Genomic DNA, 20103 nt, shown 5'->3' with positions numbered 1-20103 from the left:
AATAATCTCAGACATGAGCAGATTTTCCATTTCCCTAACATGTTTTAATCACTTGTTCTACATAGACATTATGAGGTGTTCGAAATTCCTGCAAAAAGTTGTCACTGTGATGTCACGACCTTGTCGACTATAATCAGGACTTTCGCAACACTACACCGGACGCTGATGACACAATGAGTTTTCCTTAAAGCACTTTAAGAAAAACTGGAAGCCTATAGTGTGGTGCCGAGGTGACAAAGTGAGGCAGACACGTAGTGAAGCTCTTGTTGCATCTGTTTATTTTTTGTACCCCGTGGTCTTACAACAAAATGTATACTCCCACCTGTAAATAAAAACACTGCTTCGAAAGGACACGCATGCCACAACAAACCAACAACGTATTGCTCTGCATTCGCCCCTGATGTTGGAAAGGCTGGCACCCGGCTTTCTTGGGGTGCGGGGGACGAGAGAAAACCCGAACTTTGTTGGCAGTGAGATCCACACATGCCTATTCGCCGCACTCTCTTGTTGCACACTGTCCACACAACCATGCTGCACACAAAGCAAGCGCACGTTTCAGAACTCGGCTCCTGGTTTGTAGCAGCTTTTGTCAGTTGCTCTTCCTAAACACTTGCATGCGCTTCCTGTTTTTCTTTTTTTTTCTTTTAGTAAAACTCGCGAGTTAAAAAGGGTTGCTGCAGGCTAACAAGCGTCTGCCGCAGTTGCATTGATAGGGCTGGAGGGAAAACTGGGGGGTCATGGACACCATCCTAGGCAAAGGCAGAGTCCCCCCTCACTGGGCTTGGTTGGCTCCTGTGCTGTGCGTCTGCGCTGTCACTCGAAAAGGGCTCTCATGTCCTTCAGTGACTGCTCGATGTGCTTCGCAAATCGCAGTGAATCCTGCGCAACAAAAAAAATGAAACAAAAAAGGTGTCAAGTCTTTCGTGTTTGCCAAAAGACGTCAAAAAAAAGCTACGCTAGTACTATGGCACAGAAGAGATCCCAGATGGCTGCATATAATCATTCACAGTGTTCTACGAACACTTTAAGGAGCACAAAGACTGACATTTGAAACCTGTTTTATACGCTTTTGCCTCTAGCTATGCCAAATAAGAAAATGCAGGGTCCAAGAAGAATTGGCATTACTTAATTCCCAATATCTACGAAGCCTCTGCAGGTTATAGTTCCACACGGGCAAGTTTTTAAACAAAACAGGTCAGTTCACAAACAAACATGACGTCAAGTAACAGCCATCAGCAAACAGTATTACCTCAATGTAGCTTCAAGCACATACGAGTTTCTTTGATTTTATCCTTGAGTTCTTCAGCCCTTCTGTCAAGCCCACATGTCGAAACATTGGCTCGACTTGCGAACTGAGGCTCCCACTCTACCTTTGTTCAGTGCCTCTTTCATACTGGGTAGCCATCTTCTTTCTCTCATTCTACCCTTAATCCTTTGTGTTGCGATGGGTCAAATTTAATCCATTTTTCACGTTGGCTTTGCCTGCAGGCAAGCACTGGGTAAATCTTAATCCAGACATGGTGCTACCACCTCATGATTGAAAAGTAAGTTTTTCCTTATAGTTTCCAGAGACATAAGATTAATGCAACAAGGTCATGAGTACTTGAGTCGGGACTGCTCAGTATTGCATGTGCGAATTTTTGCCTGATTGCCATCATCTACGTTTTTTGAAATCAATATCTCTAGGTACCCCAAAAATTGCTAGGTATCTCTAGGTACCCCAAAAATTGCTCTTGGAGTGCCAGCGGTTATTCCAGCAGGGAGAATAAAATGTTTCAGGTCACAGCCTAGGCCCAAAGCAGCATCCTCCAAGCAGCTAGTCAATAAAAATGTGCCACTGATGCATCGCTATTTAGAAAGATGCACACGTCAACTCGGAGGCGAAATGCACCTTATTCCACTCCATGCCCAACAGTACTTAGCAACTATTATTAGGAGAAACTAATGGTTTCGATATGCAATGAAGGCACACAGATTTAGGGAGGACTAAGAGAACACTTTATTCGCAATATGCATTTTTTCACGTTTTCGTGTATAGTGGCTGGGCTCGTTTTTCTCCTGTATGTTTACAGCAACCATGGCACTCAGGGGACAGTAAAACCTTGATTATGTTTTCTTAAAAAATGTGGAAGCAAACATATTATCCGGGAAAATGTATGGAAACTTGTGTATGTGAGCTGACCGATTTTGAAAGATTTAACTGTAGAATGCGGTACAGAGGGATTTAGAATTCAGGCTTTCACTGCATAGAAGCGTAGATTAGCATATAGACATCAAATATGAACAGCTCCTTTTTTAGCTCTCGCGGAATTCAGTCCATATTTGCATTAAGCGTGGAAGAGATTTGGTAACAAATTCAGTTCACAGAAGGCAATGACGAGCTGAAATCGCTCCCTTGGTTGCTTCCAGATGCTTCGCCCCCTTACACCGACGACACGTGGAAAAGCCACAGCACTGGATTACAGTCGCCATGGTTTTTCTCATGCTGCATCCCTCAAGACCTGGCTCACTCATATGCAAGCGAATAGTTGTAGTTATCAAATGGTTTACCGTTACGCCCTACGTGGTATTCACATGGGGGATTCTGGCGAGGATGGATGTTGAAAGGAGGTGCACGGCGTCACGGGCTGGGCAAATTCGGTTCTTCTCCCGAACTCGCAAAATCACACGAGCGACAGAGAGTCGCTGAGAATGGAGACGTAGACTGGGCAGCCATTTCTGGCTGCCAGCATTTCTTTGACACTCAAGGAGACAATAAAAACCGCAATTTGAACAAAAAAAAACAACACGCAGAATAAAATAAACAAACTCGTCCGTAAGCGAAGGAACCGAAAGAAGAAGGGTCAAAAACGAGGTTCGTTTGTAAGGAAAGGAACCCGCAGAAGAAGCGTCGAGGGTGGGAAAGCTGTTGTCTGCTGACTGCCATGCATTTTTTTCTCTCTCGGGCATACTGGGATCATTCGTGCCAGCCGGCTGAGATGTACCCCTGCCGCCGAGACGTCTGTGGAGCAAGACCGGAAGCTGCGACTCCAGGAATTCTCTTGAAGGCGTGACGTCAGCACAGCCATCCTCGCTTAGAGAGGGATTTCAGCACCAGTGTGAATGCCACTTGAAATAACCGCATAGAAACAAACCCCGTTTCCCCTAATGAAGTCGTGTTTCCACAGGAACGGGTGCCTCGCATGTTGGCTCATTGGCTTTCTTTGATGGCGTTGGCTTTCGACCCTTTGCATCTCAGACTCGCAGGAAAGCAAAAGTGGTAGGTGAGCCCTGCTGATCAGTTTTTCATATCACGAGTGCTCGTTAGTACATGGCCGGCTGTTCGCGAATTGAGTTATGCAACCACAACTGGTCAAGGTTTCGAATGTAGTAACTGGGAAATCGTTTTATCTAGGAACATATTAACCGGCAGCACAATAGTGTAACTCTACGGGAGATGTTCTAGTGCCTCCGATTTTGAGCGCATGAAGCCATAAGTCGCATGAAGCAGACTCGCAGGAAAGCAAAAGTGGTAGGTGAGCCCTGCTGATCAGTTTTTCATATCACGAGTGCTCGTTAGTACATGGCCGGCTGTTCGTGAATTGAGTTATGCAACCACAACTGGTCAAGGTTTCGAATGTAGTAACTGGGAAATCGTTTTATCTAGGAACATATTAACCGGCAGCACAATAGTGTAACTCTACGGGAGATGTTCTAGTGCCTCCGATTTTGAGCGCATGAAGCCATAAGTCGCATGAAGCCATAAGTCGCGTGAACCGTATACAATCAACGAGGTTCTACTGTATTTGGGCCCCTTAAATGAGCCGCAAGGTTACAAACTGCGCTAAAGGCATTTTTTTTGCTCTTTGTAATTCACCGGGTCACAATTCCTACACAATTTCCATTCAAAACTATAGTACCTCACATGAGGTCACTGCCTTCATTTTTTTTCCTATGTATTCACCCTGGCTGGATTTTGTCATGCTGAAACTTGACGTTACTGTCACTAAGCATTTCTACGGCAGATGTTTATGCCTAACAGAGCGAATCTTGGTAGGCAACAATGGCATGCATATAGGAACGAAATCGTTGCACCGCAAAAACGACTGCAAAGCACTCTTGTTCAGTAACTGTGTTGTTGCGTTCACACTTTCTCAACTAACGACTAGCATATGCTATCATATGCCGATCGCGGCACTGCGCCATCCATGAGCACTGCGCCAACACCCATGCCGCTAGCATCAGTGTCAAATTCGATGCGAACAGAAGGGCAAAAGTAATACGGAATATACCACCCTTCTGCATTCCTTAAAAGGATGACCTCCATACTGCAGTCGGCGTGTTATTTGCTAGGAAACTAATCTAGTATCATATCAAGTACGATGCACCAACTGGCAGGTGCACGGCATCTGGTGCTTACAGTCTCTGGAGAAGAGCGCTTGCTGGAAACGTGGAAGAAGAGGTGGTCCTCTCCCGCGATGAGGTACGAAACGCCGTAGCCATCGTCAGCCACTGGACCAAAGCCACCACCCGCCGAGATGAAATCTGGGAACTTGCTCAGGTCCAACAGGCTGGTCTGGTTGTGTGGAGTCTGGCTCGTGGACAGGCGCCATGGCTCACTGAGGACCTCGCGGAGGAACGGAGAGTCCACCTCCAGGTACTTGGAGACCACGTAGAGGCAGAAGAGGTGCCGGTCAATGCCCTTGCCACACATGGCATCCTGGTACCTGCAAACACACCATATTTAAGTGACTGTAAGTTGATTCAAATGCAAGTCGACCCCACAAAATCAAATTACAAGAAAAAAAAAGCATACCGGTAGATCCTTTCCATAACTAAAATTTATCACTTCACTGGAAAACTCAGTCCCACTTCACATATTTTGGTGGTATACAATGCAAGCTTGGCTTCCAGCTCTGGCTAGCGTGCCGACTGCGGTCCGCGGAAGCCCCTTCGCTTGGGCATCACCGATAAAAATCATGCCTCGCTGCCGCTGCTACTCCCGCATAACCCGTTTAAAAGCTTCGAACTTGCGGCCCAAGCTGCGGCTGTTTCTTTCTTCGGCATAATCGATAGCCTCCCTTTTGAATGCTGCAGTGAACGAGCGCTAAATACTTTTCAGATGTGGAGAGCTTGTCAAGAAGCTCGTGGCCACAATTAAGTCAAATTTGCCAACTCCAAACGATCGGTGTCAGCTCTGCCATCAGACACTACCCGGAAGTGCCACAGTGTCACGTGGCCAGACGCGCCCGACGTGCGAAAAAGCGCGTCTCTCCATGATTGAAATTACAGCCGTTCCATCAACTATCAATGCTCTCGCAGGCACGCTGTGCGCAGTAAAAGTAAAGTATGAAAAATATTACCCGGAAAGTGCACATAACTGAATTCTGCTTAGAGCTGTAGAGTAAAAAATTTTGCAAATTCAAATGGCACCGTCTAGTCCACCTTTCCACAGAATGCATCCCGGTACTTCTTCCCACTCCAAGAGTGACCCACAAATCTGCCAGTGTTTCAGTCAAATTTTAGTGGGCATTTTGACCAGCAGGAACGTTTCGAATGCTTAGGACGACCTTTCACATACTTCAAGAACCCCTTTCACAAAAAGCTAAAAATTTCATGACTTAAACATTTGCATTCAGCAACTCTGTTTGCCTCTCGCTTTTGCTTGGTTTTACACACACGTGGTGATGTCCCTTATCTTGAGACACAGCTTTAATTAGGGCTTTTTGTACTTCCTGTGCTCACATTGGAATCTGCAATGTTACCAGTGTCATGAAAGAGACCCTACGGCAAGCTTGGGATAATTTACTGCACCACAGGCCATCTATTAGGCTCAACTTTGTAATGTTGGCTCATGCAATGATGTTAGAATTAGCGGTATGCAAATATTTGAAATTTCAAATGTCATTTCCTGTATTAACTTTACTTTATTCGACAGCAACCTGACAGCTCCACCTGGTTTCAAGAAGGTCCATCCTATATATAATAAGGTGTGGAAATTTGGGCGAGTTGGAAAGCATTCGAGTTGGAAAGCAACTTTTTCCTGACAAGCAAGCGAAAACTATGGAGACTAAACACGCTCTTGTCTTCCTATGCAACACAGTGTAGTCCCTGCTTCATTTATTAGGTTTATCTTAAAACGTAATGTATAGTCAACATTCATTATTAAACCCATGTTTTTTTAACACAACTGACAACAATCATTCAAAGTTGAGTCAAGGAAGGCAAGTCTAACTAACAGTTTCTTCAGGTGCACTGAGCTTCTCCTGAGGCAGAACAGAGTTACCATGGAGATAGCAAAGCACTAGGAGTTACCCGGTCGTGCAGTGAAACCATTTAGCCGAACGGCACAATTACGGATGTTCTACCCCGGTAGCCTTTTTTTCATTGTCAAGAGAAGCTGTCGCCAAACATAACAACACTGATTCCAATGCCTGTAGAAAACCTTTTGTACAGCGATCGTTGCGCAAAACTGTCATGGCTGCAGATGCTGTTCCACCGTCATGGCTGCAGATGCCATTCCACCATCATGGCTGCAGATGCCATTCCACCATCATGGCTGCAGATGCCATTCCACCATCATGGCTGCAGATGCAATCCCACAGTCATGGCCGCAGATGCCATTCCAATGTCATGGCTGAGAATGCCGCTCCACCATCATGGCTGCAGATGCAGCTCCACTAGAGGTGTGCCCAACATGATCTCCTCTGAAGAGGAGGACCTCACCCTTTCTGGTGCTGCCGGCAGGCAGTGCCGAGCTTCTCCTTCTTCTCTTGCACCGTCGCGGTCGGGTCCTGCATGGCCAGCACCCAGGCCCGAGACTCGCACGTCACTGGCCGCACAGTCTCTGTCCGGCCCTCCCGGAAGAGCCGCGTCATGGACGCCTCGTACGTCAGGCTGAAGCGCCCAGCATCTCTGCGTGCAGAGAGAGAAAAAAAAAATGTACTTCCGTTGCAGGTGCGGCCTACATGCAACAATTTCGTGCGAGACCAGTTTCAAATTTTAATTCTCATCATTTGTGAATGCCGTTTTTGAGGGGCCCCCGTCTTTACCTTTGAAAACTGCAAAAAGGAGCAAACCTTCATCACACGTCTGGTGTCAAAAATGGGATTAGACTTGGTCTTGCTACGATGCAATGAAGCTTTACATCTTGTGAAGTAACTACAATGGCTGTGAGAGAAGCTGTTAGTACATGAGCACATCAGGAAATGAAACGGTGCTAGTGCATCCCAGATGGTTCTTCCAAAGCTCATTCAGCTGTAGTCACAAGGTTACAAAGTACAAGGAAAGATTCGGTGTAAAAGTAACGCACACACAAGAAAAGTTCATTGTTTTATTTTACATAAACAATGAAACATTTACTCATTATGAAGAGGAAAGAACACATATGAAACCACGAACAGAATTGGCTGCCACCAAGGCTTATAAAGTAAGCTTTAAAATGCACAGATAAGTACATTTTATTTACGGCAGCGACCAGGTGAGAGAACAAGAAAAAAAAACAACACTCCAAAACGTGAACTATCTGGTGATGGCAACCAACAAGTGAACTGGGTAAAATGATTAAATCTAGAAAAAGGATTGTTACTGCTCATGCCCTGACAACTATAACTAAGCATTTGTTAAAACTCTCCAGTAACACATTCTCCACACTTGGAACTCCTGCACCTGCTTTCAGCGCCTCACGGTATGCACTAAAAAAATAAAAGGAGTTCTAATCCAGGCAAGAAAGGCAACCATTCTTACTAAACTACTTTGTCCTGCAATTTCATATGGACAATGCTTGCAAACAAACAAAAGTATAGAACAGTGTGCTACCTATAGTAGGCGAGTTGCAGGGCCATCTGGAGGTAGGCGTCGGGGCTACATCGACACTTCTTCATGAAGCCCTTGCCATAGGAGGTATGTGTCAGCAGGTGGAGGTCAACGTCCTCCAAGAGGGCTTGCGCAGCCAGCAGGCTTTCCTCAATCTTCTCAATCAGCTGTGTATCAGGTCAACAGTAGTGCCACCGTGATTTCATTAGCCAACATTTCTTTCAAAGCTAACGATCCAGCACTGAATGACACATTCCAGCAGAAATTTCAGTTAATTGGCCAACCTGCCCAGCAAGGCATAGTGAAAGGCAAACATCTGGTAACTAACTGTGGTAAGCATCATTTAAAAATCATTACCATATAGTACCTGAACACTACAACGCATTACAGGGGCACCACAGAGAAGGGCTCTGGTGTCGGGACTCTGCTAGTCCATAATGCATACTCAATGAGCACAAGCATATTGAAATTATATAATTAAGAGGAAAGAAAAAGCGCAGTAATCGTGTAATTCTTGATGGCCACTTCAACTGCGCCATAAGGGAAGGGTCAGAGCAAAAAGAAAGAGAGGAAGGCACCGCAATGGAGGGCTCTTTATTAATTCTGACCATCTGGGAATCATTAGCATGTAATGACACATAGAATTTTGTCTTTATTTTGTCTCATTTAAGTGCTCTCTTTCTGCTAAAATGCAACAGTCGTATCTTGATACAGAACTTGCACCCTTCAAAAATCAGTTTTGGAGCCACACCCACCACACAGGGGCACCATACACATGCGGTGTGGTGGCCAGAAACGATAGATTTATCAAAACGATCAAATCTATTGGATCAGCCAAATCTACTGAATCGAGACGACCGATCAAGTGAACGAAAACATTTGTGCCACTAAAGATGAAGTACTACTCCAGACTAGCACCCCGATAGAGTATGTTAGTGTGTTCATGAAAGCACTGTTGAAAATAAAAAATTGTAGAGATTAAAATATTCTTGAACCAAAGTTTCACAAGCGTTAGCCATCAGCCGCAGCCACAGTCGCTGCTGTCACTGATCTTGGCTGGCTTCCACGCCTCGCCTCGTAAGCTTCCCGGCCAGATTTTACATATTGAACAAAATTTTTATTATTCTAGAGCCCTGGCGCCACTAAGGCGGATCTTTCTATCTTCATTCAGCCCCTCCTGCCCCGCTTCCCTTGTGGAGCAATTCAGGTGTCCATCCAGAAGTGTGACAGATATTGCGCCTTTCCTTTGCACCACACTAAGAACAGCGTTCCTATGGAGACTTCCTGGATCATTGTTGGCATATGAAGATTCGTGGGAGGTATAAATTGGGATACCAAAGGCCCTTGGTGCAAAACCCTAGCGTATACTAAGCTCCGACAACTAATAATTTTGTGCTCTGTAACACGCTCAATCGATTGATACCACTCTGAACCTTCTGCGTTACACAGCTGGTTCGCAAATTTTTATACGAATGGTAGTGCTAAGTGGTCTGACCGGAATGGATCACAAACAAATATATATATATATACCGGGTGTCCCAACTAACTTGAACCAAGGGATACAAAATAATACATTTGAGGTAGGTCAGTAAAACCAATTGCATTCAACTGCCAGCTTCCTTGCGCACTACAGGCGATTTTTTGTTCTGCAATTATTTAATTAGCTAATTATGTTAATTTTTCTAATTGATTAAATATCGACTTTAGACCAATAGGGTGAATTGGAAACTTGTAGAGCACCTTCAGAAACCCCCATTCCATTAATTGCGATAAAGAAAGTCTCACTTGTATCTTTTTTTCTGGGCTCAAAAGAAAGCCCGCGAAATACAAATAATACCACGTGACTAGCGCATTTGTGCGCCGCGATTGTGGTGCTCTCAGTCGTGGTTTGAGCGAACAAAATTAGCTGCGGCCGTGTCTCCTTTGCCTCGTTAAAGCGGCAGGCTGATATGCCTGCGATGGCTTCTTCGCCCGCGTCAGACAGCCGGCCCACGTGACGGTGCAGTAGCAGCGAGAGCGGCGAGCCGACACCACCGGGATTCTAACAAACTCTCCTTCTCTCCCATCAGCGAACTTTACGGCAAACGGATGAGCGATAAGGTATCAGCCACTGAATGTGCGCATACAGGCTTGGGTAAAGGGGCGAGATGACATCTGACTCGACTAAAATTAGCGCTGCACCTTCATTTGCCGGTTCTTTATCGTCATCCGCCTGTCGTGATGCAGGCTGCTGCGGTGCACAGGCCTGGCCAAGATCGCGGTGACGACGGGCGATCTCGAGCTCGCTCCAACCATCGCCAACATTTCTGCCTGCCGCTGCAACGGGACCATCGGGTCACGGCCGCAGCTGATTTTGTTCGCTCAAACCACGACTGAGACCACCACGATCGCTGCGCTCAAATGCGCAAGTCACGTGGTATTATTTGTATTTCGCGGGCTTTCTTTTGAGCCCGGAAAAAAAGATACACGTGAGACTTTCTTTATCGCAATTAATGGAATGGGGGTTTCTGAAGGTGCTCTACAACTTTCCAATTCACATTTTTGGTCTAAGGTGAATATTTATTAAATTAGAAAAATTAACATAATTAGCCAATTAACTAATTGCAAAACAAAAAATTGCCTGTAGTGCGCAAGCAGGCTGGTAGTTGTATGCAGCTGGTTTCACTGACCTACCTCAAATATATTATTTTGTAACCCTTGGTTCAAGTTAGCTGGGACACCCGGTATATATATATCTCTCAGAATGAAAGTAGAGATTTGTATTGTGGCACCCAAGTGCCGCTGATGTATCAGAATAACTCCACCTTGAGTGTTGCGAGCAGTAGAGCTAAACCTCTAAATAATTACAAAAGCTTGGCATGAAAATCATGATTGCAGGGGTGGGAGCCGGCTCAAGCGTTTTGGAGCAGCTTTGGAGCAACAAAAACAAGTTCGGGAGCATTCAAATTATGTTTTAGAGCATGTTTCCAAGGTCAAAAATTTACAGTAATTATGATTTTCTCTTCCTAACATACAAAACATTTATTTCCTTTTTATTACAGCATTCAATGATTTGATGACGATGCACATTTCTCTGACAAGGCAAAACAAAGACAAAATATGTATGTAGGCTGAAAATAACACAAATGACCTGCGAAACAATTTGGAACAGACTAGCAATAAATAGAATGCTTGCTTCTGAACTTCGCAACTAAACATTCAGATTGACTGAAAGGTTTAGACTGCTTTAACTTGATAGATTCAAAAGGGGAAGTCAACTCTCCACAACCGATGCGCTCATACACCGCCATTAGTCTGGAGCTCACATCATTGAGCAGTACATATCTGCTATCTTGTGCATATCCTTTTTGATCCTATGCCTCTGCTGACAGATTACTGAGCACTGGTCAGTAGTGCCTTCAGCGAGGTTAGGAGACACTGAAGAGCAGTCTTTTCCTCCTTCAGGTTCTTTACTTCACTACCTTCTGCCTGTGGTGCCTCATGTCTTGCTTGAACAATGCTGGAGCTTCCTTTTTTTTCAATGCATCGGCAAAATAGGCCTTGTATGGCTTTCCAACACTCTTGAGAACATTTCTAGTGATTGGCACCTTCGTGGCATCATCTCTATGATGCTTAAAGTATGCATTTGCTTGACATGTGCTTGACAAGCTTGTTATTAGCAAAGAGGCTCAGTGATGAAGTACTTGCTTGTTTTCACAGCAGAAGCATTAGAACAACTTGTGCAGTACTTTGTAGCCGAACAAGGTTCTTAACAGCTCATGGTAGATTGAAGTCTCTACTTCCCTCACTTCTCTCACCACAGACAAATCGAAAGCATACAGATGGCGCTATATCAAGTGGACTGATACTTTTTTCGCCATTAATTCCCTCCAACTGCTCGTGGCTCACCTTAAATTTACTTGCAAAAAAACATTTACTATGCTCCATTCTTTTCTGAAGTATAAAATGTTTATTTGTATCAGGCCCAGTGCAAGAAGCGTTATGTCTATACCACTGGTGTGCTACCATTGCTCTGAGTATGGCGGCTCCTATACACAGTATGCACAACTCATGACACGCAACCGCCTTACTGTACTTCTCAAAATTGCCTAAATGAATTATACAAGATTGCATTTTTGTAGGCAATACAACTGCCCACTGTGTTGCAACAGCGCTTGTTCTGCTAAATTTGGTGTCAATACTCTTAGGCAGCTGATTTGGAGCAGTTTTGGAGCAATATTGTGCTTTGGAGCAGGAAAGGCAGTTTGGCGCACAATGGAGCAAATTGAGCAGCACTTCCACCCCTGTGATTGACTGAGTGTCAAGAAAGCCCAACCTAATGTGAGAGCAATGCCAAAATGAGAAATGGAAAGTCTAAGAGATAAAAAAAAATTTACAGCTTGGTTAGCCAAATGCAAAGTATGTTCACTAGTTTGTTACACTTTGTTTTTGAGGTCAGGCTCCAGGCAAAAGTCCGCAAAATCGATGATAGGCAACATTAATAGTAACTCGTCGTAAAACTTGAGGCACACCTTGACAGAGCAGTGCAATAGTGGCGTGTTCTACACCCACTGCGTGTGTATGGAAGTTGATGGATATCAACATGCAATGCACAGTGAGAGAGCGGCAATTAACCACATGGGGTGATTGGTTGTGGTGATGGCCTAGCACTCTCATGCAGAAGTCAGCTAAACTGGTCTGTTCGTGCCACTCCGGGCTTGAAACCGAGGCTAAGTGTAGTTTTGCCAACTTAATTTCCCTCTGTGGACCTAGCTGGCTTGAGACAAACACGCAAATAATTGCTTATCACAGAACTGACAGCCCTCGTGCAAAATGTTTTCTTTAACAACGGCTGGCTCACATTTTCTGCACGCTCCGTCTCCTGTCTGCCTCGGCTTAAGAGCCAACACTGAAGCATCACTACAGGCAGAACAGAGCGCCAAAACCAGCACTCACATCTTCGGTCAGGTCCCACCGTAGCCGTATGGGAGCAGGCAGCTCTAGACTGGAGTGGCCCCGGGTGTTCCCACTCTCGTCGTACCTGTAGGATTGCGGCCATGTATATGTACAGCGACCACAGGAAAGCTCGCGATACCCCTCCCATTAAAGTCCCTGCATGAACTTAGAGCCTTCAAACAGGGCTGAGTACATGCATGTGCTGTCAGGAAGAGATTTAAGCACTACAGAAGGTGCACTTAATACATTCATGACTCATTATTGCGGAAACGTCTCGAAATGTCTCTAAGTTCTGCACATTTGCGCAAATACTTTTGGAAATGTCCCATCGCTTTTGCTTTGCGTACGCAATCAGTGGTGGTAGCAAAAATGGCCTGGTTTAACCAGGCACTGATTGCTTGGTAACGCACATTTTCCGCAGTCCACGACCTAATATGACTTGGGTCTTCCCCTTCACTGGCCCTACAAAGCTTGCTTAAAGATACAGAACCACGATAAAATTAACATGAGGTCCTTGCAGCTAATAACACAAAACTAGCAAGGCCGTATGGCATGGCATCTTCCAACACTGTTTTACTCAAGCATTTTAATCGCAAGGTTTTTCAAGGAAGCACTTACTTGAGGATGAAGAAGTCCTGGGCCAAGACAAATTCCCAGAAGTGACCCATGATAGGAGCATCAGCCCAAGAGTGCTCTGCATTGAAGCCTACCCTTCCGTTGCTGCCCACAATGAGATTGAAGGACTTGTCAAACCATCGGTCATAACCCTTGCCGTGGAGCAGGGCACGGGCGTAGCGGTTCAGCTCACTCTGATCCTTTGGGTCATACCTGCAAAGCAGAGAGTCAAGCCCAGTTGGCCACGTGCCTTACCTGAAGGCGAATGTGCATGCGTGAACCACAAGTGACTGAACACAGTTAATGGACGCCTGCACATGCGCAAAGAGAGAACAATTTAAGATGCCCGAGTCGTAATTCACAACTCCTACACAGAGGACCAGGTAATGCAGATCACAGTCACTTTCCGTTATGGCTGCTTTAGACGCCAGAGTTACCCAGCTCCAGCAGCTATGCCCACAGCAGTGGATCACAAAACTAGGTCCCAGGAAGCCCTGGGGACTCCACGGTGTGTGTCTTAGGGAAGGTGGGTACTTGAACACCTTGAGGGCGCCTTTGTCCCCCCCTTGCCTCTCACCACTTTATTTTGGCACTAATCCCGCTGTGACTGTCCACTCCTTTCTATGTGAATGTCTGGCAGGAAGGCACGGGAAGCCAGGACACGCTCAATTCCTGAGCACCTTCCGAAAGCCATTGGTCTTCCCCAAAGCTTTTAGAAGGAGGATGGAAAACTGCTCTATAAGTATCTTCGACAGGATACAAGCATGTCGGTAATAACAAAAAATTCAGGGGAGCACTTGTCACCTCTCATGCAGCAAAGCAAAAGCCTTTTGGCCGCCATGCTGCGATCTTTGGAATGCCCCGATTCCTTGAGAGAGAGAGGAGGAGAGGTTCTCACTCTCTCAACCTCTAGAGAGAAAGGGGATAGAGTAGAGAGTCTCTCCCCCTATCTCTACTCTCTCTAGAGAGAGGGAATGAGGGGAGGATGACAGGGAGGAAAGGGGAGGAGAGGAGGCAGATGGGAAGGGAGGGGAGAGATAATCTCTCTTTCATCACTGACTATCATTGTCTATCATTAAATATAACTATCGGTTGCTATATACCAGAGCCCCACCATATCCCGCGGAATGTCGCGGACACACCTCACGCACACTTTCTGTGAACGCCACTCGAGCTGCTAAAGGCTTTTGCCTTAAAAAAAAATCTCATCCCTGGTTCCACTGGGAAAGCTCGTCTCAAATATGCCCCAGCTGTTTGTCAAGCAGCAGTATTCTGCTAACTTGCATGCTGTGACTTATAGCTAACACATTTTCACTGCTTCCTTTCAAATTCCCTGCTACTATTTTGTAACGCACCGGTACTCGTCTTCGTCGAGCACAAGCACAAAGGCGGCTTTCTCGATGGTGTCCAGCGAGATGCGGTTGAGGCCCTTGTGGAAATGAACGTCGCGCAGGTGCGCCCACTGGGTCCGTTCGCCGGCAGTCAGAGCCCCGAGGTGGGCCTCACCGGGCAGCGGCTCGCCCGTGTGGTCGAGGATGCGCTGGATTTGCCTCTGCAGGTCACAGGGCTGCAAAAGCCGGTGCTTGTGGTACACAGGCAGCTTGAAGAAACGGCCCCGGTGGTAGACCGCCACATGCTGAGAGTCTTGGTAGTGGACCAGCCGGTCTGTCTCCACACCTGGCACTCTGCATGCATGCGCAGGCGCCAACCAAGGTCAGGGCAAACAAGGCACCCCAGGGAGCCGCGACAACTGGCAGAAGCGTAAAAACACACAACACGAAACAGGAACACAAAGCTACCTGCCATCGTATCATATAACTAGTACTTATATGGAGCTATAAATGACACGCGACCATGCATGTCTTTTTCCATGCCCTGTAACCATGTGCAAAAATCAAATCGATGTGTAAACGAAGAAAAAAGTATACTATACTTATATTTAAGAAGTTACTACAGGTAGAACTGCATAATCTCTCCGTGGCCAGAGTGAATGTGGCAGCTGCATCTGGTAAGGTCAAGTTCCCAGCAGCTTTGATCACAACGCCAGTTTTGTTGGTGCCGATTACATTTGGCGTCTCATACGGTGCATGCATAATTATTGCTCACAATGTTGGCTCAGAGTTGACAAGGCTATGATGCAAACTTTAAGTTGCATGCCACTTGTATGCTCTAGAGAATCGAAATTGTACAGCTGGAGAGACAGTTCAATACGAGCAAAAAGATATCTAGGCCAGGTAATGACCTTCCAGAGTACTAAGGCACATGGAGCCGAGAGAAAAATGCAGCCTGCGGGAAGACGGCACACTCACTCGAGCTCGAGGATAATTTTCGCATGGCAGCTGCTGCATACATGTATGAAATCTCGTTACAAGAGACATGGTTACAAGAGACACTCTGTTATAAGAGACACTTTAAAATGGTTTGGTTGGTTTCCCTATGTTTGCCATGCTAACAACATTGCATACAAGAGGTATTTACTATTTTGTTACTAAGGAAAACTTCTGCACGTGCCCAAGGTAACTTCTTCACCGTTTACAAGAGACACAATTAACCCAGGTACGCTCATGCAATGCAGCTGACTTGTACCAACTCATATGTGTGGCAGTTTAGATTTCCTTATCTAAATTCTGTTTCATATCAGTGTCCTTTTTTGTTGCAATATGTCAGGAACTGAGAAGGAGTGCCTCCTCTTGACTGGGAAGTCAAGATGTCCCTGTTTCAGTCACGCAAGAATGTGATGACAGAGGCTGAAATAATACGGCCATTTTGACTTCCCAGTCGATAGGAGGCGCTCCTTCCTGACATATTGCAACAAAAAAGGACACTGATATGGAACAGAATTTAGTTCAGGGAATTGAAACTGCTGCACATACGAGTTAGTAAGAATTTTGGTTACAAGAGACCTTGGTTACAAGAGATCTTTTACGGGTCCCTTGAGTGTCTCTTGTAACAATGTTTTACTGTATTTTCTTTGCATTTTCTAATGAAGACATCCTCAGCTCCCTTTCATAGTGTTTACCCAAATGAACAGAGGTGTGCAGCTCATCCTATAAAATGCAGTAAGTGGAAAGCAACACTGCTTAAATCAACTGTGGCACTTTTTCGAGGGCACTGCATATCTGAACAAAGTTTTAGTGCAGGTTTGCCTCTCTGTTACAATCGGTCCCCTCTAATTATGAAGCCACGAGGCATTTTGTTGAGAAAATATGTCTTAATGTTGGCCTTTATTATTATTACTTTTCAATACAGCTGAGGCAATTTCTAGAGGAAACCCTGTATTTACATCGCAAACATTGCCACCATGCTGGTTCCCGAAGGTCCTGAAATGCGTTTTCTTTATTTTTCAACATATCCTGTTGAAAGATAGAATGCTAATTTCAAATATGCATTTGGATTTAAAATATCTCCTCAGGAAGGGAAGATATGGCAAAATAACATCAGTTTCTTACGAGCAATTGTGGTTTTTTTCTCATCAAAAAAAGACATCTTTTTTTGGAACATGCACCTATTTCAAAAGGCCCACCACACACGCTAAAGCTAAATAAATTCATATAATGTAATTTTCTTGATCATAAATAAATACATATCAAAGTCAGAAAGAAAACGTATGGGACAGCAATTAGCCGAAATTTAGTCCAATTGCTAATATATCAATTAAGAAAAAGAAAAGCTTTAGGATATGCGGTGGACCTTTTGAAATGTCTGCATGCTCGTAAATGTGGTCTTTCTCAACAAGAAATTACCATAATGGCCCGTAAGAAACGATCTGATTAGGTCAGTTATTTCGCCATATACAGTGGAATCCCGCCGTTGCCGAGAATTTACAGACAACTTGAGCAAAAAAAAAATAAATTATTTCTAGAAGTCCATAAGCTTTCTCTGCTTGTGTTTTAAAAAAGAAAAGCTTTAGGATATGCGGTGGACCTTTTGAAATGTCTGCATGCTCGTAAATGCGGTCTTTCTCAACAAGGAATTACCATAATGGCCCGTAAGAAACGATCTGATTAGGTCAGTTATTTCGCCATATACAGTGGAATCCCGCTGTCGTGGAATTTCGTTGCCGAGAATTTACAGACAACTTGAGCAAAAAAAAAAAAAATAAATTATTTCTAGAAGTCCATAAGCTTTCTCCGCTTATGTTTCCCTGCCAGCAGCGGCATTCCGCGACTCTCATACTCTGTTAAGAGAGCCATTGCACCGCCGTCATCGTGAGAGCCCAGAAACTTCCTAATAACATCAAAGGCATCCATCACCTGCGACGAGGTTACCAAGGCAGGTGAATCCTGAGCGGAGTCGTCTTCAGCATCGGACGGCAGCTCTTCCGGCTTGCCAACACTCTTTATGATGTCCTCATCACTTAGCTCTTCGTAGACAAGCACATCCGCGCCAGCGTTGAGAAAATCGTCTAGCTCGATATCGCCACAAATGTTTCCTGCATCCTAGAGGGATTTCCAGGCCGTACTGATTCCCGGAGTCGACGATGATGGAGCGTCATCTTCCGCGGCTGTAGCTGTGCTGGTCGCCTCCTCGTCAACAAACCCGGCGTGCTGGAAGCAGTTGTAGATCAAGGTGGATTGGGTCACATTCCACGCAGCAGCCATCATCTAAGAGCCATGAATAGGTCCACCTTTGTCTCCCTGCCAGTTCAGAGGTTCGAGAGAATCCACTGAATCAGCCTCTCCCGATAAGCGCACTTCACACTTCAGATGATGCCTTGATCTAGCGGCTAAATAAATGATCGAAGTGCAATTCAGTGGGAAAAATCGCACTTTGACGCTTGAGAGTGACATCATCAATGCAGTAGGCAGAACAATTGTTCAAGAGCAAATAAACTTTTTGGTTCTGCCAGCTCATGTCGCGGTCAAATGTCGTAAGCCAGTCCGCAAATATGGCACGGGTCATCCAAGACCGCCTGTTAGCGACATAATTGAAGCAGCACGGTTTGGCACTTTGGGGAACAAATGGGGAACGCTTGTCCGATCCAGCCATATGCACAGCAGTATAGTCACCTTTTTCTTGCTGTGCTTGCCACCCTGGCAACGCTGCCCTTTAAAACCTAGCGTCCTCGCTGGCAGCATTTCATAAAAGAGGCCCATCTCGTCCGTGTTGAATATGTCGGACTGCGTGTAGCCGCTCATAATGTCAGCCACGTTGTCTACCACCTATTCCAATGCACCGCCAGTGTCCGCGGAACTTGTTTCACCGCACAAAACTTTTCCCATGATGCCCACGATGTTGTGCCTCGCTTTGAAGCGATTGAGCCAACCTGCGCTTAAAGTCATCCAGGCCTAGCAAACAGGCATAATTGAGGGCCTTCTGCTCAACAATGCTTCCGCTAAGCGGGATGTTCTTGGCTTGCGTTTCCACAAACCAGGCATAGACAGCCTTATCAAGCTCCTCGTATGTTGGCTGCATCCCCTTCTTGTGTTGAGCTGAAGTGCCCGACGCAAGTGCCTTGCCGATGCTTTCTGTTACATGTACGTGAAAACTCGCGCGAACGCGACGGCAGCAGCACCGCGAACAGAAATGCATGTGTCGCTTGGCTCGTTGCTCGGATCTGCCGAAATAAAAAATTTCGCTCGTTCGCCCGGAAGTAAGCGTACGTCACTGCCGCTCATTTCGCATGCTTTCTTTATTTTGCTGAGTTGCATTGTGCATTGCATGGTTAGATGGCATCCTCGAGGCATTGCAGATGAAGCTATGTGATGTTAAGAAGATAGTGAGAGACCGGAAAGCGTGGCGTGACATGGTCCGTAGGGTCACGAAGAGTCGGACACGACTGAACGCCTGAACTGAACTGATTGTGCATTACTGCGTAAATTTTTCGCTTTGTACGAACAATGGTGAATGGCCAAGGATTCAAAGAACGTCCAATCGCAACCGAAACAAAAAAACAAGGGGTCACGTGACTACTCTTACAGTGCAAGTTAACACAGATTCGATACGGTTTGTTGTAAATACATTTTAATTAGCCAAGTTGTTGCAAAAGAACTTTAATTCTTACTCGCTAGAAGCAAGCCCCACAAATGAAAGTGTTGAAGTGATGGACTATGTTGAAACAACGCAACTGTGCGCTACTCCAGGCTAGCAAATGCAGCGTTGGCATTGTTGTGTCTAGCTAATGGCAGCTGTGACGTTGAGCAAACGTTTTCTCAGCTAAGATACCTTCAGAGACCAGACAGGTCTCGGATGAAACCAAAAACATTGCGCATGCAGGTGATTATGTATGTTAATAAGTGCGTATAAAACGTCGATGACAAGCTCACGTGAATAAAATGTTTCTTGTCCAAAAACTGACCATTGCACATCACTGAGAGTAATAATTACCACACAAACGCCAACTTGTGAAATACTTTCTTGACAGCAACCAAAAACATAACCCTAATGGTTAACTACCGATTAGGAGAAATCGAATAAATCATTAGCTTGTAAATTCAACCTGATAAAACTAATTTCGCAGTGTTTCAAAGAAAAACCAGATTTCTCCCCTATTATCAAGTCGAAAAATAACGCCCGACTTTTACAATATAAAACCCGAAAACGAATAACCCTACTTATATATTCGTGCACTGCAAACATTTCATGAATGGATTCACTAATAGCAGTCGCTATCTTATACATCGCAGACTGATGTTTTAAAAAAGCAGCAAAAAGACTGCTTAGTAGAACATTTATTTGGGCAAGTTGGTATAGGTTCATGATTAAAAAAAAAAAAATGTGCACGAAGGACTAGGGACCAGAAGAAAGGTAGACACAGGA

The 20103-nt window shown here is 45.2% G+C and overlaps 1 protein-coding gene across 2 annotated transcripts in view; it reads right to left on the bottom strand.

The window, feature by feature from the left end:
• Positions 1-255: 255 nt before the first annotated feature.
• whd (carnitine O-palmitoyltransferase whd) overlaps positions 256-20103 on the bottom strand; it is a 43238-nt gene continuing 23390 nt past the window's right edge. For both annotated transcript variants that reach the window (XM_084584069.1, XM_084584070.1), the window contains exons 5-11: positions 14700-15029; positions 13348-13557; positions 12730-12814; positions 7798-7961; positions 6706-6894; positions 4400-4706; positions 256-879 (exon numbers count right to left, since the gene is read on the bottom strand). In XM_084584069.1, coding sequence (XP_084440195.1) covers positions 814-879; positions 4400-4706; positions 6706-6894; positions 7798-7961; positions 12730-12814; positions 13348-13557; positions 14700-15029 — 1351 coding nt within the window. In that variant the 3' untranslated portion in view covers positions 256-813. The remainder of the gene's footprint in view (positions 880-4399; positions 4707-6705; positions 6895-7797; positions 7962-12729; positions 12815-13347; positions 13558-14699; positions 15030-20103) is intronic.

The sequence above is a fragment of the Amblyomma maculatum genome, chromosome 11 (assembly GCF_055883805.1).
Source record: "Amblyomma maculatum isolate TAMU_Amacu chromosome 11, ASM5588380v1, whole genome shotgun sequence".
Classification (NCBI taxonomy): Eukaryota; Metazoa; Arthropoda; class Arachnida; order Ixodida; family Ixodidae; genus Amblyomma; species Amblyomma maculatum.
Note: the sequence above shows the minus strand (reverse complement) of the source record. Positions and strands in the feature narration are given on the sequence as shown.